Source organism: Microcaecilia unicolor, chromosome 6 (genome assembly GCF_901765095.1).
Source record: "Microcaecilia unicolor chromosome 6, aMicUni1.1, whole genome shotgun sequence".
In the NCBI taxonomy this organism is placed as follows: domain Eukaryota; kingdom Metazoa; phylum Chordata; class Amphibia; order Gymnophiona; family Siphonopidae; genus Microcaecilia; species Microcaecilia unicolor.
In genome coordinates this window covers 246,784,136-246,807,235 of record NC_044036.1, presented here as the reverse complement: position 1 = coordinate 246,807,235, position 23,100 = coordinate 246,784,136, and the positions used below count along the sequence as shown (strand labels likewise).

General features: G+C 47.6%; 1 protein-coding gene across 1 annotated transcript in view; it reads right to left on the bottom strand.

The window, feature by feature from the left end:
* MAN1B1 (mannosidase alpha class 1B member 1) overlaps positions 1-23,100 on the bottom strand; it is a 262,777-nt gene that overhangs the window by 151,618 nt on the left and 88,059 nt on the right. The window contains exon 4 of the mRNA XM_030207057.1: positions 18,525-18,634. Coding sequence (XP_030062917.1) covers positions 18,525-18,634 — 110 coding nt within the window. The remainder of the gene's footprint in view (positions 1-18,524; positions 18,635-23,100) is intronic.

The window sequence follows — 23,100 nt, the reverse complement described above, 5'->3', positions numbered from 1 at the left end:
TTGATGGAGTGCACTCCCCAGTAAAACGCATAAAAATATTGCAGGCACTCAAGAGGCAGAAGGCCGATATAGTTATGCTGCAGGAGACACACTTAAGCAGGATGGAGCACTTAAAACTAAAAAGGGACTGGGTAGGAGATGTCTTTTTTGTGTCTTATAATGGGAGACAAAGAGGGGTAGCTATATTATTCAAGAAAAACATTAATTTTGATTTGCACAGAATGTATCAAGACCCAGAAGGGAGATTCCTCATAGTGGCAGGAGAAATGCAGGGTAAAAAGGTAGGACTGTGTAGTGTTTATGCCCCTAACATATACTCCCACAAGTTTTTCACCCTATTGGTAGCAAAACTGGTAACGTTTGACCAATATCAACTGATCATAGGAGGTGATTTTAATGTCCCCAGTGATCCTTCAATAGATTGCAAACCACCAAGGAAGATGGGTAAGGATCAGGAGGACAAGGGGGTAAATCTTCTGATGAAAGAGCTAGACTTAGTGGATGTGTGGCGCCATCAGCATCTTACTGAGGCTGACTTCACCTTTTTTTCGCACCCATATGGGACGCATTCTTGACTTGACCACTTGAGTTCCATACTCGGTGGCCTTGAAAGTGCAGCAGTCAGGAATTGGGGAGCCAGAGGTGTCGGACCACTCACCAGTATGGATGGATTGGTGCTGGGGAGGGCGTGAGGGGGCAAGTCGCTGGCGAATGAATCCGGCACTGTACCTAAATAAGGAGTTCCAGGCCTGCTTGAGGAAGGTTTGGATGGATTATCTCTTAGAGAATGAAGCGCAGGAAGTGGCTCCGCGAATATTCTGGGAGGCCTCAGAGGCAGTTTTACGGGGGAAGATTATATCCTACGTGGCTTCCCAGAATAAGAAGTGTGGGGAAAGAATTCGGGCCCTCACAGTGGAATTGCGGGATACACGGCGAGCGCTCATTGGGTGTCCCTCTGACAAGAATAGGAAGGCATACCTGGACAGCAGGAAGGAGGTGCAAGAAGTGCTGGAGGAAGGGGCACTTTATAATATTAGAATGTATAAATACAAGCTACATCGGTGGGGTAATAAAACAGGTAAACTGCTAGCATCATTAGTAAAACAGAAAACGGCAAAAAGGTTTATACCCAAAATAAGGAATAGGGAAGGTGAAGTTAGAACCCAGTTGCAGGACATTAAAAAAGAATTTGTAGAGTACTACTCGAAGCTATACCAAACAGGGGAATTCTCGGAGAGAAAGTGTTTGGAATTCTTTGAGGGGGTGGGGCTGCCCACACTGTCGGAAGACCAGCAGAAGGGGTTGAATGCACCCATTCAGGGTAAAGAAGTACAGCGGGTGATCAAGCGTCTTAAACTGGCTAAGGCGCCAGGCCCGGAAGGGCTAGGGGCGGAATATTATAAAATCTTGCAGGATGTAATGATCGCACCCTTCATAGCTATGTGTGAAGAAGTCAGGGAGGGGGGCACGATGGGGCCTGTTTTAAATCATGCGCACATTGTGCTGATTCCTAAATCAGGGAAAGACAAAGAATTAGTGGGTTCTTACAGGCCCATCTCGTTGTTGAATCAGGACATAAAGATCTTGGCAGCAGTGTTGGCGGATAGACTGGGCCAGGTGATCCCTGCCCTGATTCATCCGGATCAGGTGGGCTTTGTCAAGGGGAGGTTCGCGTCAGCTAACATAATGAAAGTGAGTAGGATCTTATTAGAAGGCAGTGGGAGGGCGGGAGACGCCATAGTAGCAAGCCTTGACACGGAAAAAGCTTTTGATAAAGTAGTCTGGCAATATTTGTTTTGGATCCTGGGGCGCTTCGGCATCCCAGATGAATTCCTGGGGTGGATCCGAGCGTTATACAATAACCCGACAGCGCAGCTTATTGTTAATGACTCCCTGTCTGATGCGTTTCCCCTGGGAGGAGGAACTAGGCAGGGCTGCCCCTTGTCACCACTGTTATTTATACTCACCTTAGAGCCCCTGGCAGCGAAACTGCGGCAAGAGGTCACGTTGAAGGGAATGACAGTGGGAGGAGAAACATATATAATCAACCTGTTTGCAGATGATATGCTGCTGTTACTGGATGAGGCAACTCGTACGTTGCCACTGGCAATGACAATCATTTGGGCCTTTGGGGATTTTTCAGGTCTTAGTATAAATTTTGACAAGTCCGAAGCACTGCCAGTAAGCGACCCTTGTATAAGTAGAGACTCGTAGTCCTTCCCACTCCGATGGGCCACCGAAGGTATTAAGTATCTAGGGATTTATATTAGTGCGAATCCGATGTGGGTATATAAAAAGAATGTCATAGACCGGCTGGAAGAGGTTAAAAAGCTATGCCAGAAATGGAAAGACCTCCCAGTGAATTTTTTGGGGCGAATAGCACTGGTCAAGATGGTGCTTCTTCCCAAACTACTTTATTCATTACAGATGCTCCCCCTGTGGGTGAAGACCTCGGAAGAGCGTTTGTACAAAAGCATTATAGGCACATTTATCTGGCATGCTAAACGCCCCCGAATAGCCTTTGCTAAATTGATTAGAAATAACGGACAGGGGGGTCTACGACTCCCGGACTTGCGAGTCTATAATGTGGCAGCATTGATGCGATGGGTACACGAACTGATCTCGGAAAAGGGGTTCTTGGCCCCCCCCCCCCCCCCCGGGTTTCTGGGAAAGCTGGTGCAGGCCAAATGACCCTTTCACTGTTTTAGAGTCCTGGGCAGTACAAGGGGCAAAAAAAAGAGTAGAAAACCCTTATGTGGCAGCTCTTCAAATGGCTTGGAGATGGTGGAGAGGGCAAGAGGGAACGAGTGTGGGGGCTAGCCCGTTTCTGCCACTGATGGGAAATATAGCCTTCCCGGCGGGGTTGGGAACATCAGTTTTCAGTTTATGGATAGACAAAGGTTGTAGATTTATAGGCCAGTTTAGGAAAGAAGGGGAGGACATATTCCCGACATTTGACATGGTCAGAAGTGAGCTACAGATCCCTGGCTCCCAGTTCTTTGCATATTTGCAAGCACGAGACTACATAATGAGTGTGGAGCGCAGGAGCAAGGCCATAGTGCGTTTTACGCAACTTGATCACATTTTTTTGCAGACAACCCCGAATTACAACAAATTGACAGGCTGGTGTCAAATAATTAGGGAACGTCTGCGGGCGCCTCACATGACACTGCTAGCGGAAGCCTGGAGTAAAGATGTAGCAGAAGAGGTATCAGTGGAGAGACTGAGTGCCATTTTCCGAGGCCTGCGGAGGCTTACCTCGAATGCGTCACTGCAAAACACACAATATAGAATCCTTTATAGGGTACACATATGTAAAGCTAAAGGTGTTGTGAATTGGGGATGTGGGATAGTGATATGTGTGAAACGTGTGGAGGGGCGGTGGGTACCTTTTTGCACTCATTCATGGTATGTCCAGCCCTGTAGGCATTGTGGACTGGGGCAATTGGAATTCTAGAAAAGATTTTACAGCGCACAGTGGAGTGGCAGTACTCAATTACATTAATGGGGTGTGGGCAGGCTCTTAGGGAGCAGGGGCTGAGGGAGTCGCACTGCAAATTCGTATTGTTAGCAATGATCTTGCTTAAGAGATGCGTGTTGAAGCAGTGGGTGAGTCCGGAGCCCCCTTCCCTGGCAGCATGGAGAAACAGTATGGTTGAAATGGCTAATTGGGTGGCTATGCAATATAAATCCTCAGCCTCATGTGCCCGTCAGTATCGAGACCTGTGAGGGAGAACAAGTACCTTCTTGCAGATGTCAAACTGCGGATCTGATTAAATGGAGATGTGTGCTGGTTAAGTGGCGAGAGGAAACGGGGGGGAAGAGCGGGAGGAGGGAAAGGAGGGAGGGAAGGAGAGGGTAGGGGGAGGGGGATTTTGTTGGGGAGGAAAGTTCAGGAAAATATCATGGAGGTCAACGGGCTATGAGAGATGTGGATATTGTGTGTTTCTGCTGCATTGATGTTGTTTTTGTTGCCTGTATTTGACTCCATGAGACAATAAACATAATATTCAAAAAAAAGAAAGGAACAGGTTGAGGAAGAAAGGTTTTTCTTCTAGGGTCATTGCTACGACGTTAAAGTCCCGCAAGCAGTCCACTTCTCTGGCGTATGTTCGGGTCTGGAGGCTTTTCAAGCACTGGTGTCAGGATCGGGCATATCTCCCTTTTCGTACTTCGATCGCGTAAGTGTTGGATTTTTTGCAGGATGGTTTGGACAGGGGTTTGGCCCTGTCTACCTTGAAGGTGCAGGTTGCGGCCGTGTCCTATTTCTGGGGAAGGATTCAGGGGAAGTCCTTGGCTTCTGCACCTGATGTGGTCCGTTTTCTGAGGGGGGGGGTCAAATTGATTCGTCCTCCTCAGCGTCAGTTGGTTCCCCCGTGAGACTTGAATCTTGTTTTGGACGCTTTGGTCCGGCCTCCATTTGAACCTTTGGAGTCTGCTACTTGCAAGGATCTTTCCCTGAAAGCAGTGTTTCTGGTGGCCATTACGTCGGTACGGAGGGTTTCGGCGCTTCATGCTCTGTCATGTAGGGCTCCTTTCTTGTCTTTTTCCAAAGAAAAGGTTTAAGGCCAGTGCCATCTTTTTTGCCTAAGGTGGTTTCCAATTTTCATGTGATTCAGACGATTTCCCTACCAGTTCTGGGGGATAAGGCAGGGGATTCAGAGCAGCATCGTTTGGCTAAACTAGATGTTCGGCGGGTATTACGTTTTTACCTGAAGAGAACTCAGGAGTTCCAGGTCTCGGATCGGTTGTTTGTTCTCCATGGCGGAGCTAAGAAGGGTGCAGCCGCTTCCGAGGCAACTATAGCCCAGTGGTTGAAGGAGGCGATTGCATCTGCCTATTTAATGAAGGGCCATGAGGTGCCTCTGGCTTTTACGGCTCACTCCACTAGGGGAGTGGCGGCCTCCTGGGTGGAAAATAGTATGATCCCCCTGCAGGATATTTGTCGTGCGGCAGTTTGGTCTTCCTTACATTCCTTTGTGAAGCATTATAGGATTGACGTTCATGCAAAGGAAGAGGGGGGAGGGGGAGGGGGAGGGTGAGGGTGGGAGGGGGGGAAGAAGAGAAGGTAAATGATGGGACTATTTGTGAGGGTGGGCGAGGAAAAGAATGTAAATGCTGGATTATTTGGTTTTTTTTTTTTTATTTGTAAGAAGTCTTTTATTGAAAAATCTCATTAGATAGCATACAATGTTTATCTCTCTACACTGGCACGTTTACAATGTAGTCCAGACAAGATGAAAACCAGGTAGTGCAATTTACTGCCACAATACAACAATTAAATATAAACTGTATAAACTTCAACTTTTTACTGAAAAATTTTCCCGTCCCCCATCTTATCAACAGCCCCCCTCTATTGCTAAATCCTGCCCGATCCCTCCCACCCCCACCTATTTCCACGCCCTACACGACTGTCTCACTATGTGCCACACACACTTCTCGTATGTGCCTGCTTTAAACATTACCTGCTGCATTAACAAAAAACTGCCATATGTCATGCCACTTGTGCATTTGATGTTTCCTGACTGCCAAGAGTCTTGCCATCTCACACACGTTTCAGTTTATTGTGCCATCTCTTAACCGAAGGGACCCCCTGTCGTTTCCAGTGCTGGGCGATTGTCACTCGGGCGACGCATACCGCCTGCCTCAGCAGTTTATGCTGCGCAGCCGGCATGCCCTCTACTCTTGCAGCAAAAAGAAACACCGTCGAAGCCCATGGAATGGGTGTTTGTAACCAGCTCTGCAGCCTGTTTTGAACCGTCTTCCAGAAAGCTCTCACTTTGTAACAACTCCACCAGAGATACCCCATAGTCCCCCTCATACCACACCCCCTACAGCAGAGACCTGATATGTTTGGGTATATGCGTTGGAGGCGATCAGGAGTAAGGTACCACCTATATAGCACCTTCATAGCATTTTCCTTTAGCGGGACATGTATGGAGACCTTTGTCGCTTCACGTTCTATTCTCTCCCACCCCGGCACATCCAGTGTCACCCCCAATTCCCTCTCCCATCCCCTCCTATGGCATTCGTACACAGGATTCTGCGCAGCGATATATTTGTAAAGTGTACCTATCAAGCCCCTAGAAGTGGTTAACTTTTCACATATCTCCTCCAGGTAGCCTTTGGTCCGTTTAATTACCGTACTAACTGCCTCAGTACGGAGGAAATGAGCTAATTGGTAGTATGCAAAATCGTCTCTCAGCACCCCAGGGTTTCATGACTGCAGCTCTCCAAATTCAAGCAGAGTGTCTCCATCAAATAGCTGGTCCCATGTTCGCAGCCCTTCCCCGTACCACCTCATGACGGACCCTTCCGTCGTCCCAGGCAAGAATAACGGATTGTGAGCTATGGGGGCCAAACGCGTCAGAGTACACCTGCACCCCGGGAACAATTTATCCCAGTAGTGGAGGGTAACCTCCACCGAGGGACACACGCTCTCGCCTAGTTTGCGAAATGGCTTCGGTAGCCACATAATTGCTCCCAACGGTGTCGCCCCCGCGGAGTGTTGCTCCAAGTGCACCCATTGTCTATCCGGATATCCCTGGTACCATTCCAAAGCTACCTTTCCTTGGGCCGCCCAATAGTACCAAAAGACATTCGGGACCGCCAGGCCTCCCCGACGTCTCTCTTGATATAGTAGGGTACGGGACAGCCTAGGGTGTTTTCCTGCCCAGACGAAACGCACAATTCTGTCTTGCAAAGAAGCAAGGAATCGCCTGGGCATCATTACAGACAGCACCTGGAATAAGTATAAGATTCGTGGTAAGACATTCATCTTAAGAATTGCTATACAACCGAACCAGGAGACCTCTAATTCGCCCCAGCGTTCCATATCTGCTGCAAGGGCTCGAACCAGGCCTCTATAGTTAGCTGAGAATAAGTCTGACAAGTTGGAAGTGAGGTTCACCCCCAGATATCTAATATATCTACCCGCCCACCGAAATCCATGAGCATCTTTAAGTTCTGCAACTGTATCTTCTGGTAGAGAGATATTCAGGGCCTCAGATTTGGTCATGTTGACTTTAAAGCCCGATACTACAGAATACTCTTCGATAAGTTGAGTAAGCCTAGAGAACGCTTCGCAGGGGCGGGTAACATACAGCAGAACTTCGTCCGCAAAGAGTGCCATTTTATGCATTCTCCCTGCCACAGTAGGCCCTGCAATCAGCGGATCTTTCCGAACCTTGGAGGCAAATGGCTCCATGACGATAGCAAACAAGAGAGGGGAAAGAGGACAACCCTGCCTTGTGCCCCTGTGTAAGGAAAATGAACCTGAGTGGTTGCCGTTAATTTTAATGCAAGCTCTGGGGAAGGAGTAAAATGCCTATATCCAGCCCCTAAACCGTGTACCAAAACCCAGAGTCTCCAGGGTCCTGTACATAAAGGGCCAGTGGACCCTATCGAAGGACTTTTCTGCATCTAAACTTAAAAGGCACAGCGGTCTCTGGTTTCGCTTGGCCAAGTATATGAGATCTAAGGTGCGTCTGATATTATCCATCGCCTTTCGATAGGAAACAAAGCCCACTTGGTTAGGGTGCACAAGGGTTGGTAGGAGCGGCGCCAGCCTATTAGCAAGGACCTTAGCCAAGATTTTAACGTCAGCATTTAGTACAGATATAGGCCTAAAGGAGCCGCATTCAGTGGGATCTTTGCCGGGCTTTGAGATCACCACTATCCAGGCTTCTAACATTGTATGCGGCAGAGTTCCTCCCGCCCCTACCTGATTAAACATATCTGCAAGCAAGGGGGCCAATTCAGTGGCAAATGTCCGATAGAACTCGTTGGGGAAGCCATCAAGCCCCGGGGACTTACTTGAAGGCATACCTCCAATCGCCTCCTGAACCTCTTTAGGTGTAACAGGTTTCTCCAACAGTTCCTGATGTTGCTTAGCTAAAGGGATAAGATCACTGTCTAGCAAGTAGTTGTCTATTTTTTCCCTAGGAGGTTCAATCTCCTGCTCGTATAGCTTCTGGTAATATTCTCTGAAGCGCTGGTGAATAAGTGCCGAGTGACGCAGCAAACCCCCCCCCCCCCGCATCTTTCACCTGTTTAATCGTTCTGTCCACTTTCTGTCTTTGCAACCTCATTGCCAGGAGTCGCCCAGCCTTATTAGTTAATTCATACGATCGCACACCCTGTCTTGCCCTGATTAAATCAAGTTGTTCCGAATACATCGAGTCCAATGCCATTCTCTCCTTGCACAGGGCATCCCAAATTTGTGGCGAGGGACAGGCCTTGTGCTGTTGCTCCAATGCCTGTATACGCCCTGTGCATGCAGTTAGGCTAGATCTACGGGCCCTAGCACGAGTACTAGCCAACTGCAAAAAGTGTCCTCTGGACACCGCCTTTAAAGCGTCCCACACAACATGCAATGCTGGACCGGATCCTAAGTTATGCTCCAAGTATTCTTTAAGCACCTGTCTATAGCCCTCCACCACCTACTCTTCCTGCAACAGGCTCGTGTTCAGTGACCAGCGTTTGTCTTTGACTTCAGTCTGAATATTTGGGAGAGTGACCCATACTGGGGCGTGGTCGGATATTGTCATACTACCAATTCCAGCGTCCGGACCCAGTTCCACTAATGTTGTATCTAGGAAGATATAGTCAATACGGGAGTATGTTTCTTGTACCGAAGAGTAGTAGGAGTAATCCCGTTCTGTATGATGTGTTAATCTCCAGAGATCTAAAAGTCTCAGGGAGTAAGCCAACGAAGCCAATGACTGCTCTTCTTTTTGCCCCTCCTTCCTAGCTGCCCCTGAGCGATCTTGCCCTGGATTCATAACTGCGTTGAAATCGCCCCCTAATATGAGTGCCCCTGTAGTAAAGGTCCCCAATAAGTTTCGAATCTTGGCAAAGAAGTCCCCTTGACCAGAATTTGGGGCATATATTGATGCTATCGTGAGGGCTACCTGATCTAGCGTAAGTTGTATGAATAAATAGCGTCCCCCAGGGTCTCTTTTAATCTGCATCACCTGTGCCCCAAGTGAAGAGTGCAGCAATATCGCCACTCCTCCCCTCCTTGAGTCCGCACCGGATGCGCAGTAGACCCCGGAATAGCCAGGGCAGGAAAGAAATTTCTCGTGTTTGTGACGCAGGTGCGTTTCTTGCAAAAGAACTATATGTGGTTTTAACCGGTGGAGTTTCCCATAGAGCTTCTGTCTTTTTTGAGGCATGTTAAGTCCCTTCACATTATAGGAGACTATCTTCAGCTCAGGGCACATGTCTTAGTGTGGAGAGAAAAGCTAAAGTCTGCATAGGATGAGAATAGTGCACATCCCCGTTGTGAGCAGCACAATTCTGTGCAGCCAAAGTTGTTACCCATGTCCTCCCTCTCTCCATAACCCTCCCTCATCTCGTTCCCACAGTCCCTCCCCAACATCCCCCCACTGTTGCACCAACCAGGAGTATACAACCCCTAGATGGGCTCCGAGAAAGTGGCTCACAACACTCCCGACACCCCAGCCAGGAATCCCCTCCCCCCGCCCAGTTGTAATTCAGCATTCAACAATCATTGTATACAGCCCTATCTGTCCCCCTTCAACATACTGATAGTTTCTATAAACTGTGTCTATACACATCCATCCCCAGCCATCCACATCATGTCATTCATGCTGTCCAATCAAACTTGTAGCCCCACATCCCTCACCTCACAGCAATATTTAGCTGGCCGTCCCCCAGACTTGCTCGCCTGTTTAAGCAGTTCCTGTCAGACCAACGAGAACTAAGCAAAAAAATATCTATCTATGTCCATTTACTCAGTCCCAATGTCTTTTTCTGAGCTTTGGTCTATCCGATCATCTCTTGGATTTGCCACGTCGCACTGGTCCCGGTGCTCGTTGCCAGCCCTGAAGCTTAGCCATGGTAGATGACGCCAGTTCAACTGGTGGGACAGCTGAATTCACCAGCTCTGCCGAGTGCAAGACTTCCCAGGCTTCTTGTAGAGATCGCACATGATATTTGCTACCCTTCAGGGTAAAGTTCAGAGAAAACGGGAAGCCCCATCTGTATTGCATTTGATTCTTTGTTAAGGTATCTAGGGCTGGTTTCATTTGTCGTCGTTGCTGTAAGGTATATTGTGACAAATCTTGATACACCAAAATCTTTGCGCCTCCAAACTCGAGATTCTGCGCCTTCCGCGCCTTTGTCATGATCAATTCCTTGGTTTCGTATTTGTGGAAGCGGACAATATCTCGCTGTTGCTGTTCTTTGCGCGCTCCAAGCGCTCTGTGTGCTCTGTCCAGTTCCACGGTCTTCTCTCCAGCTTCTGGGCCAAGTAAGGAGGCACATAGCGTCTGCACAATCTGTATAACGTCCTCTGTTTCTCCCCCTTCTGGCACGCCACGAAACCTAAGGTTGTTTCGCCTCCCTCGATTTTCTAAGTCATCTAGCTTGTATTCTAAGTCCAATCGGTGTTTGTCCAGTTCAAGTAGCTTTTCGTTGTGTTTAAGCAATGTCTCTGCCTGCTCTTCTAATTTAAGTTCCACATCTTCCACCCGCCCCCCCAACTCATGGAGATCCGTGCTCAGGGAGTCCATGCGTTCCAGGATTTCATTCTTCGACTGCTTTATCTTCGCCTGGATATTCGCTAGGAACCTCCGCAGCTCAGTCGGTACACTTTTTTTGGAGGGCGGTTGTCGCTGTTCAGCCTAAGACTGGGCCGAGTCAGAGTTGGAAGGCGAAGCTCGCTCTGGTGACTCATGGCGTTTGGCGCTTTTTCCCGCCATTTTTTTCTCGGGCCGCTTTGCTCATCGCCGATTCTGTTGAAGGGGGGTTTTAACAAGCTGTAATCGCTATTTTCTCCCGCTTGCTGCCGTTGTTTCTTGCTGTTTAAGGCTGATATCTAGCGCGGGGACGTCACTTCCTCCCCCGTAAATGTTGGATTATTTGTGAGGATGGGGGAGAAAGCGAAGGTAAATGCTGGAATGTTTGTGAGGTTGGGGGGGAAGAGAAGGAAAATGGGGGAGAGAAGGTAAATGCTGGACTCGGTGGGAGTGGAGAGGGAAACAGAAGGTGCAGGTGGGGGTGAGAAGGGAAGAAGGTAAAATGCTGGACCATGTGTGGGGTGTGTGCCTTGACAATTTTAGAACCATGCAAGTGTGCCACGAGACCAAAAAGGTTGAAAATCTCTGTTTTAAGGGAATGGCCACGACCCATCCATGCCCTTCCCATGGCCACGAAACTCTCTGCAGATTTGCACGGAAACACTTAGGCACTATTCTGTTAATGGGTGCCTAAATGTATTTTTGTGTGGATCTCCCATTTGTGTCTTGTTTCAGTGTCTTGCATCCATTAGAATGCTTTTCCGCTCCGAAAGTAGTACCTAGCATTCAGCACCATATATAGAATTCCTCCACTTGTGTCTTAGGGCTCTACATTAGCCTAACGAGCAATTTTATAAGGATTCTTAACAGAAAATATTTAATTACAAAAGTCATTTACTACTGTTTTCACCAACAGAATTTGTGCTTAAATATGCTATTTGAAAAGTTTTCACCAACCAGCAGGTTTCACCAGGGTCCTGCTGACAGATGATGATGGTTCGATGCCTCAGTTAAAATGGTAGGAAATAATAATTCCAAATCTCTTTTTAAGAGCACTGGCTCTATCATTAATTAGCACTGACCCATGGCTGATGATATCTTTGCTTTGATCATCAGGCATCTAAAACTGGAAAATGAGCCAACATCTCACAACAATCCTCTACTATGAGGCCCAAAAAGACTGGATTAAAAATCCAGAGCTTGCATATATTACAATTATACTTTAAAACACCACAAATTTTAAATACAACTTGAAAAAATACACGGAAGAAAATATGAGGACAATTTAAAACTGTTTTAGCCACAGAAATGGAGACAGAAGATCATCCATCCTGTGCACAGGTGAAAAACACAAATTTTACCTTCATTTGGCAAAGGTGCTCCTGGGAAGGGGATTAAGGTGAAGAAAAAAAAAATGTGCGCATCTTTGCATTTGAAAACTATGCAAGTTTTCCTCAGAAAAAGTTCCTGCAGAAAAAGCCAGTTCAAACACCCATTGTACTTTCTCTTCAGGTGATTGTCAAAAGTCAAATTAGTCATGTATTTTCACTTTGTAAAGTGGAGCAACATCTGAGGTATGGTAAAATTATGTATCATACCTGATAATTTTCTTTCCATTAATCATAGCTGATCAATCCATAGACTGGTGGGTTGTGTCCATCTACCAGCAGGTGGAGATAGAGAGCAATCCTTTTGCCTCCCTATATGTGGTCATGTGCTGCCGGAAACTCCTCAGTATGTCGATATCAAAGCTCCATCTGCAGGACTCAGCACTTAGAGAATTACACCCACAAAGGGACACTCTGCCCAGCTCACCACCGCCGAAACGGGGGAGGGGAATCAAACCAGCTCATCCCCACACAAGTGGGGGAGGGGAATCCCTCCAGCTCATCCCCGCGGAGCGGGGGAGGGACACCACACCCGCCGATGCAGGGGGATCTGGCTCATCCTGCAACCGCAACCGCGGGAGGAGCTGACTGACCCCAACACCGCCGAAGCGGGAGGGGTACAAAGCTGCCCTACAGCCGCACGAAGCGGGAGGGAGCGCCGGCAGAATTTAGGTCTCAATCCAGCCCAGACAAACGGAGGAGAGAGGAATGCAGCAGCTCACTGTAACACAAAATCGTCTCAACTCCTGAAGAATCCAATCGAAAAAACTTGAAAACGAAGTCCTCCTGAACAGGAACTGAAGACTAAACTTGAACCTGAAATGCAACCAGAATATAAACAGTACAGATATCTGGGAGGGGCTATGGATTGATCAGCTATGATTAATGGAAAGAAAATTATCAGGTATGATACATAATTTTACCTTCCATATCATCATGCTGATCAATCCATAGACTGGTGGGATGTACCGAAGCAGTATTCACCCAGGGCGGGACATAGAAATCCCTGACCGCAACACTGAAGCTCCAAACCGGGCCTCCGCCCGAGCAGCCACAGTCAAGCGGTAATGCCTGGAGAAGGTATGAGCCAATGCCCAAGTTGCCGCCTTACAAATCTCTTCCAAGGAGACGGACCCAGCCTCTGCCATCGAGGCCGCCTGTGCTCTAGTGGAGTGAGCCTTCAGCTGGATAGGCGGCATCTTCCCCGCGGCCACATAAGCCGCTGCAATGGTTTCCTTGACCCATCGTGCCACTGTAGGCTTGGATGCCTGCAGACCCTTACGAGGACCTGTGAACAGCACAAACAGATGATCCGACTTCCGGAAATCATTGGTCATTTCCAAGTATCTGATGATGACTCGTCTCACATCCAGATATTTGACAGCAGAATACTCCTCTGGGTAGTCCTCCCTACGAAAGGAGGGTAGGCAGAGCTGCTGATTCACATGGAAATGAGAAAATCTTGGGCAGGGAGGAAGGCACCGTGCGAATAGACACTCCTGCCTCAGTGAACTGCAGGAAGGGTTCCCGACATGATAGCGCCTGGAGCTCGGAAACTCGTCTGGCTGAAGAGATAGCCACCAAAAAGACTGCTTTCAACGTCAGGTCTTTCAGAGATGCCCTCGACAAGGGTTCAAAAGGCGGCTTCTGCAAGGCTCTTAGCACCAGATTGAGATTCCACGCAGGCACCACCGAGCGCAGAGGAGGGCGTAGGTGATTAACTCCCTTGAGAAAGCGCACCACATCTGGCTGCGAGGTCAGGGAAGCACCCTTCAGGCGACCCCTGAAGCAAGCCAGAGCCGCTACCTGGACTTTAAGGGAACTGAGTAACAGGCCTTTCTCCAGACCTTCTTGCAGGAACGCCAACACTGAAGAAATTGGAGAAGTGAAGGGAGAAAGAGAGCCTGCCTCACACCACGATGCAAAGGTACGCCAAACCTTGGCGTAAGCAGTAGAAGTAGAGCGCTTCCTCACTCTCAGCATAGTGGCGATGACCTTGTCTGAGAAGCCCTTCTTCCTCAGACGCTGCCGCTCAATAGCCAGGCCGTAAGACCAAAGGGGGAGGGATCCTCCATCACCACGGGGCCCTGATGCAACAGGCCCTGCTCCGCTGGCAGCCGCAGAGGGCCGTCCACCGAGAGCCTGATCAAGTCCGCATACCAGGGACGTCTGGGCCAGTCCGGACCCACCAGGATTATCCGGCCCGGATGCTTTGCCACCCGGTCTAGCACCCTGCCCAACATGGGCCAGGGCGGGAACACATAGAGAAGCTCCTGTGTCGGCCACTGTTGGAGAAGAGCATCTACTCCCAGAGATCGAGGGTCCCATCCTCTGCTGAAAAAGCGCGGCACTTGGCAATTGGCCGATGACGCCATCAGATCTAGGCTCGGCTGGGCCCAGCGCTTCGTGATGTCCAAGATCGCCTGAGCCGATAGCTGCCACTCTCCGGGATCCAAGGTATGGCAACTGAGAAAGTCCGCCTTGACATTCATGACTCCCGCAATGTGGGCCGCCGACAGCTGTTCCAGGTTCGCTTCCGCCCACTGGCATAGATTCATGGCCTCCTTGGCTAGAGGGGCGCTCTTGGTACCTCCCTGGCGATTGACATAGGCCACAGCTGTGGCACTGTCCAACAGGACCCGTACTGGCTTCAACGCCAGTACCAGGAGAAACTCCAAAAGCGCCAACCGAATGGCTCTGAGTTCCAGGAGGTTGATAGACCACTTTGCCTCTGCAGGAGACCAGAGCCCCTGCGCTGTCCTTCCCAAGCAGTGGGCTCCCCAGCCCGTCAAAGAGGCGTCCGTCGTGACGACAACCCACTCCGGGGTCACAAGAGGCATTCCTGCAGACAACTTGTCTGTCTTCAGCCACCAGCTCAGCGCCTTGCGCACCTCTGGGTCCAAGGGAAGGCGCACAGCGTAATCCTCCGACACTGGAGTCCAGCGCTGCAGAAGAGAGTGTTGTAGTGGTCTCATATGAGCCCTGGCCCAGGGCACTACTTCCATCGTGGCCGTCATAGAGCCCAACAGCTGCACATAGTCCCAAGTCCGAAGAAGAGAGGCTACTAGGAACTGGTCCACCTGAGCCTGAAGCTTGACAATCCCATTGTCTGGCAGGAACACTCTGCCCACTTGGGTGTCGAAACAAACTCCCAGATACTCCAGGGACTGAGTCGGGCGCAGCTGGCTTTTCTCCCAGTTAATGATCCACCCCAGGGAGCTCAAAAGAGCAATCACCCGGTCTACAGCTCTGTCGCACTCTGCATAAGAGGGGGCTCGGATCAAGCAGTCGTTCAGATAAGGATGGACTTATACTCCTTCCTTTCGTAGGAAGGCCGCGATGACCACCATTACTTTGGATAAGGTCCGCGGAGCAGTAGCCAACCCGAACGGGAGGGCTCTGAACTTGAAGTGTCGGCCCAGGACTGCAAAACGCAGAAAGCGTTGATGAGGAGGCCAGATGGGAATATGCAAGTAAGCTTCCTTGATGTCCAAGGATGACAGGAACTCCCCTGCCTTCACTGCCGCTATAACAGAGCGGAGAGTCTCCATTCGGAAGTGCCGAACTTTCAAGGCCCGATTGACCCCTTTGAGGTCGAGGATAGGCCATACCGAAACTCCTTTCTTTGGTACCACAAAGTAAATGGAGTAACGTCCCTTGACAAGCTGATCTTCTGGCACCGGAACGACCGCACCCAGGCGGATCAGATTGTCCAAAGTCTGCTGCACTGCCACAGCTCTGACCGGAGACTTGCAGGGAGAGTGCACAAACCCGTCTCTTAAGGGTCGGCAGAAGTCTAGCTTGTAGCCGTCTCTGATGACTTCCAGCACCCAAGCGTCTGAAGTTATCCTGGTCCACTCGCCCAGAAACGACGACAGGTGTCCTCCAATCTGCTCTGGGCCATGGACCAGGGCCCCGTCATTGGGTACGAGACTCTGGGAGAGGACCGGAGGACGCACCTCCGGGACGGCGGTCTCTGCGAAAGGAATGCTGCTTGGGGGAGAAGTTCCTCTTGAAGGCAGAGGAGCCCGACTTGCCCGGGCGATACCGACGGGCTTCCTGAAACCGTCCTTTGGAGGAACCGGGGCGGGCACCACTGGCCCGAGCCCTGACCTCTGGTAACCTCTTGCCCTTAGACGTGCCGAGATCGGTCACAATTTTGTCCAGCTCGACCCCAAAAAGCAGCTTGCCCTTAAAAGGCAACTTAGCCAGGCAAGACTTAGAGGCGTGGTCAGCAGACCAATGCTTCAGCCAAAGCCAACACCGTGCAGAGACTGTCTGAGCCATACCTTTAGCCGGGACTCTCAAGACATCATACAGCAAGTCTGCCAAGTAGGCCAAGCCCGATTCCAGGGCCAGCCAATCAGCCCTCAAGGAAGATCCGAGGGGGAAGCCCGCTGCACAATCGTCAGGCACGCCCTGGACACATAGGAGCCGCAAACTGAGGCCTGCAAACTTAAAGCTGTTGCCTCGAAAGACGACCTTAAAGCCGCCTCCAATCTTCTGTCTTGGGCGTCCTTTAAGGCCGTGCCACCTTCCACCGGCAACGCCGTTTTCTTAGTCACAGCAGTGATTAAAAGAATCCACGGTAGGCCAAAGAAAGGCCTCCCGTTCACCTTCAGGCAGAGGATAGAGGCGGGACATAGCCCTAGCCACTTTCAGGCTCGCTTCTGGGACATCCCATTGAGCCGAAATCAAGGTGTGCATGGCCTCATGCACGTGGAAGGTTCTAAGCGGGCGCTTCGTTCCCAGCATAATGGCAGAGCCAGCAGAAGCTGAGGGAGAGACGTCCTCCAGAGAGGAAATCTTCAAAATGCTCATGGCCTGCACTAACAGGTTGGCCAAATCCTCTAAGCGAAAGATCCGCGCTGCAGAGGGGTCATCCGCTCCATCCGAGCGGGAATCCGTCTCCTCCAAGGAATCCCCAAAGGACCGTTGGGAGAACTCAGATAAGCTGCCCTCATCTACATCAGAGGAGACAGAGTCCTCTAAGGCCTGGAAATCCACCCGAGGGCGTTTGCTTCCGGAGGCCTCAACCCCTTTATCGGACAGGGGAGCAGGGGCAGCATTTTACATAAGGAAAGCCTGATGCAGCAGCAAAATGAACTCAGGGGAGAAACCCCCCAGACTGTGCACTTCTGCAGCCTGGGCCACGGCCCTAGATGCACCCTCAACCGGCGCTCGCAAGAGCAGGGGAGAAACATGCTGCGCATCCAAAATGGCGTCTGGCGCGAAACTCCGAGGAGCCGCGCGGGAAAAACGGTGCTTAACTTTGGCCGCTTTCATGCCGTCGCCCGAATCAAGGGCGACCATAGCATTAACGTCTCCCACCTCGAGGGCGGCCCAAGAAGAAGCTGTCCGAGCAGAGTGGCCAGCCAAAAAGGGGGGTGGGGCGAGAAGCGGGGGATGGGCCTTTATGGCGGGAAAAACCACCGCACCGGAGGAAGAACCGGGACACTGACCGGCCTCCAAACTCACGCCCAAAGAAGGCGATTCAGGCTTTGAAACCCCAGCTAGACGCGCACACGCGGTCCGGGGAGCGATTCTTCGCGCCCTCGCCCTCCGACGCCATAGGCCACGTGGAGACCATTCGGGGAACCCCCTGCCCGCTACAAAAGGTAAAAATTACCTGCTTCTCGCTCCGAACTGTAACGAACTGGTGTCCCAGTGAGCAGCTGCAATAAACGCTGATATAAACATTGAAATAAACGTTGAAATAAACGCCCTTAAAGGACGTTAAAAAATTTTTTATTTTTTTTTAAACGGAGCCAGCGGGAGGGGGGAGAAAAGGAGTGACCTGGCACCACCAGGTTTGCACTTGCTCAAGAAGAGCCCTCAACCCCAGGTACTCAACAAAACCTAAGGATTAGGCTTGGAGACCTAGCCAGAGCTGCTGCTGTGTGTGACCACCACCTGCTGAGATAGAGAACATACTGAGGAGTTTCCAGCAGCACAAGACCACATATAGGGAGGCAAAAGGATTGCTCTCTATCTCCACCTCCTGGTAGATGGACACAACCCACCAGTCTATGGATTGATCAGCATGATGATATGGAAGATATACACCCATGAATTTTGTAATTTGAAAATTGCCCTGAAAGGGGTAATTTTATAATAGGGCACCTACAAAAGTGTTATTACTTTATAAAACAGTTATTCTAAGATTCCACACACATTTTCTTGCACAATTTACATCTGAGGCAGGTGTAAAAGTGTGCACGTACCCCACAAAAGTGCAAATGCATTTTATTAGTATGCTTCTTCGATGCAACTCCATCTAAACTACTAATTGGGTTTCTGCCAGGTACTTGTGACCTGGATTGGTCAATGCTGGAAGCAAGATATTAGGCTACACGGACCATCAGCTATACTAGGTCAGACCATTCTTATGTTCTTACATCCCCAAGAGCACTTATATACAAACTACATGAAGGCACGCATGCTCTTGTCAGTACATGTTGCACGTTTACAATGCAATTTTATAAACGTCACCATCTGCATGATTTACATGCAGAAAATGCTTTGTAAAATTACCCTCAGTATGTCCATCTCATCAGTTTTGCAATATTGTCCCTAGCGAAAGTCTCCGTACCTCACAATAGCCTTGAGTGACTGTGGCAGTTTTCTTCTAAGGTCTAATTTGTTCTTACGAGCAGGCTGGATCTGGAGGTTGTTTGGGGGACCTTGTTTGTGCCTGAGTTTCTAAACAAAAACAGAAGATTAAACACATTGTTCTGTGAAAGTCAGACTAAAATCATAAATTATGTAGGACTGTAGGACTGCATCAGGAAGGAATATAGATGTAATCTATTAGATGCTACATTCCTAAGTTCATTTTTATTGTGCTGCCCCTCAAAATGTGCAAACATTTCTAACAAGTGAACCAAGTAGGTGTTAAGGAACAGTCACACACAAACAACTTGAGTGTTGCATTTTCACACTGGATGCAGTTTCTGGCTTAACTAAAGTAGAGGAGTGTGGTAGCCGTGTTAGTCCACTCTTAAGGTTATCAATAGAAATCAAACAAAATAAAACATGGAAAAGAAAATAAGATGATACCTTTTTTATTGGACATAACTTAATACATTTCTTGATTAGCTTTCGAAGGTTGCCCTTCTACGTCAGATCGGAAATAAGCAAATGTGCTAGCTGACAGTGTATATAAGTGAAAACATTCAAGCATTACTATGACAGTCTGACAGGGTGGGAGGATGGGGGTGGGTACGAGGTATGCATGGGGACATCAAAGTATATCATTGATATTCTAACAAGATGGGTGTGGATAATTGAGGGGTGGGGTGATCAACAGAGAAATACAGCTTTATGGTTTATAATGGGCTAGGAACCCCAGATCCTTGTTAAGTCCTTTCTGTTGGGTGTTAAAATATTCAATCATTCTGACTTCAAAGGTCTTACGTTCTTGTATGGTTTTAAAGTTTCAGGATTCTCACTGTGAAGTCACTGGTACAGTGTCCTGGTCCTGTTTTTCCTCAGGTTACTTCTGAGTCTATCCCCTTTCACCTTGATCCTATGCCCCCTCATTCCAGAGCTTCCTTTGAAATGAGACTCGCCTCTTGTACATTTATGCCACACAGATATTTAAATGTCTCTATCATATCTCCCTTCTCTCGCCTTTCTTCCAAAGTATATATACTGAAATCTTTAAGTATGTCCCCATACCCTTTATGATGAAGACCAGTAACCATTTTAGTAGTCACTCGCTGGACCAACTCCAACTTGTTTGTATCTTTTTGAAGGTGCGGTCTCCAGAAATATACACAATATTCTAAATGAGGACTCACCAGAGTCTTAAACAGGAGCATTATAACCTTCTTTTTCCTACTGTTCATTCCTCTCCCTATGCACCCAAGCATCCTTCTAGCTTTCACGGTCACCTTTTTTTTTTTTTTTACCTGTTTGGCCACTTTAAGATCATCACATACAATCACAACCAAGTCACACTCCTCTTGCTTGCACAAAAATTCTTCACCCCCTAAACTGTACCGTTCCCTTGGGTTTTTGTTGCCCAAATGCATGACCCTGTATTTTACTTTAGAATTAAATCTTAGTTGCCAAATTCCGGACCATTCTTCAAACTTTGCTAGGTCCTTCCTCGAATTATCCACCTCATCAGGGGTGTCTACACTACTGCAAATTTTGGTATCATCCGCAAAAAGGCAAACCTTACCATAAGAGTTTATGTATGTTTTAATTGTTACCCCGTTTGGATTAAGGCGGGATATAAATATGAAAATAAATAAAAATGTTTAAAAGAACCAACCCAAAAACCAAACCTTCAGCACACCACTTTTAACATCCTTTTCCTCAGCATGAGCTCCATTTTTCATTAACCTCTGTCACCTTCCACTCAACCAATTCGTAATCCAGTCACTCACTTCAGGGTCCATCCCGAGGGAATTCGGTTTATTTATTAGTTGTCTATGTGGAACTGTGTGAAAGGCTTTGCTAAAATCTAAGTACACTACATCTAATGCTCTCCCTCGAACCAACTCTCTGTTTACCTAGTCAAAGAAATTAATCAGATTTGTCTGACAAGCTCTGCCTTTAGCGAAACCATGTTGCCTCGGGTCATGTAATCCACCGGATTCCAACTGTTCTCTCTTTTAAAATCATTTTCATTAATTTACTTACCACGGAAATCAGATTTACCAGCTTGTAGTTCCCAAACACTCCCTTACTTCTGCTTTTGTGGAGAGGGACATCTGCCCTTCTCTAGTTCTCCGGGACCACTTCCGACTCTAGAAGAGCACTGAAAAGGTCAGGCAGTAGAGCCATCAGAACTTCCCTAAGTTCCTTCAGTAACCTTGGATGTGTGCCGTCCAGCCCCATTGCTTTGTCCACCTTTAGTTTAGCTAGCTCCTCATGGACAAAGACCTCGGAAAATCATTCAGGAATTACCACACCTCTATTCTTATTTATGTATGTCTTGTACCTTGATGGGGTGATTTAAATATTGAACTTGTTTAGGAAAGGTACTCTATAAACACATCAAGGGTAGTTGTAACGGGTCATTTCATCTGCCATTTGGATGCCCAGTCTTCCAATTTCCTACGGTCTTCCTGCAAAATTTCAGTCCGCACGTGTTTTAACAACCTTGAATAGTTTTGTATCATCTGCAAATTTAATCACCTCACTCGACATTCCAGTTTCCATATAATTTATAAATATGTTAAGTATTACCTGGCCCAGTACGGATCCCTGTGGCACTCCACTGTTCACTCTCCTCCATTGAGAGAAATGATAATTTAACCCTACCTTCTGTTTTCTGTCCAATAACCAATTCCTAATCCACACCTGAACCTTGCTCCTATCCCGTGACTTTTTAATTTTCTCAGGAGTCTCTCATGAGGAACTTTATCAAAAGCTTTCTGAAAATCTAGATACACTACATCAACCAGCTCACCTTTACCTACATGTGTATTCATGCCTCCAAAAAAATGAAGCAAATTTGTGAGGCAAGACTTCCCTCGACTGAACGCATGCTGACTCTGTCCCATTAAACCATGTTTGTCTACGTGTTCTATAATTTTATTCTTTATAATAGTTTCCACTATTTTGACCGGCACCAACATCAGGCTTCCCAGTCCATCATTTCTCAGATCACCCCTAGAATCCTTTTTAAAAATCGGCATCACGTTGGCCTCTTCAGTTACTACAGATGATTTTAATGACAGGTTGCATATTAATAACAGCAGATCAGCAATTTCATGCATGAGTTCTTTGAGTACCCTTGGATGTATTTATTTATTTATTGCATTTGTATACCACATTTTCCCACCTGTTTGCAGACTCAATGTGGCTTACAATAATACATCCTAACAATCATCAATCAAGAGTAGATAAAACCATTGGTTACATAAAGAACAAGTGTAACTTAATGGTTAAAATCAATTCAATAAATCAGAAAACAAACTGATTAAAACAGTTCGATAAATCAAAAAACAGATTCTCTAGTAAGTAATGATGCGTTGGAGCTCCTGTTATTGATTATTATGGTAAGTCTTGTTAAAAAGGTAGGTCTTTAGTGATTTTTATAAGTTGATAAGGTCATGAATATTTTTTACGTTAAGTGGTAGTGTATTCCACAGTTGCGTGCCAATGTAAGAAAAGCAGGATGCATGAAGTAATTTGTATTTTAAACCTTTACAACTAAGGAAGTGGAGTCCCAAGAATGTACGTGCTGATTTTTTAGTGTTCCTGGGAGGTAAATCAATAAGGTCTGACATGTATGCCGGAGCATTTCCATGAATGATTTTATGGACCAATGTGCAAATTTTGAACACAGAACATTCCTTAACTGGGAGCCAATGGAGCTTCTCTCTTAGGGGTTTTGCACTTTCGTATTTTGACTTTCCAAAAATGAGTCTAGCTGCTGTATTCTGGGCTGTCTGAAGTTTCTTAATGATATGTACTTTACAACCAATATACAGCGCATTGCAATAATCTAGGTGACAACACCATTGATTGTATCAGGTTGCGAAAAGTGCCTCTTGGGAAGAAAGGTTTTAGTCTTCTGAGTTTCCACATTGATTGAAACGTTTTCTTAGTTGTATTCTTAACATGGCATTCAAGTGTGCCATCTGTATGGCATCCGTTCCAAGTGATTTACTACTCTTTAATTTGTCAATTTGGCTCAGAATATTTTCCAGGTTCACCGAGATTTCTTTCAATTCCTCCGCATCATCACCCTTGAAAACCATTTCCGGTACTGGCAGATCTCTTACATCTTCTTCCGTAAAGACAGAAACAAAGAATTCATTTAGCTTCTCCGCTATGGCCTTGTCCTGCACCTTCGTGATCTAATGGTCCCACAGATTCGCTCTCTCAGGCTTTCTGCTTCTGATATACCTGAAAAAGTTGTTACTGTGAGTTTTAGCCTCTGCAGCGTTTCTCTTCATATTCTATTTTAGCCTTCTTTATTAATGCTTTGCATCTGACTTGCCAGTGCTTATGTTGCTTCTTATTTTCTTCGTTTGGGCCCTATTCCCGTTCTTTGAAGGCCAATGTTTTGGCTGTAATGGCCTCTTTAACATCATCTTTTAACCACGCTGGCTGACGTTTTCTCTTCTTTCCACCTTTGCAAATACGTGAAATGCATCTGGACTGGGCTTCCAAGATGGTATTATTCAATAACAATATTCAGAAAC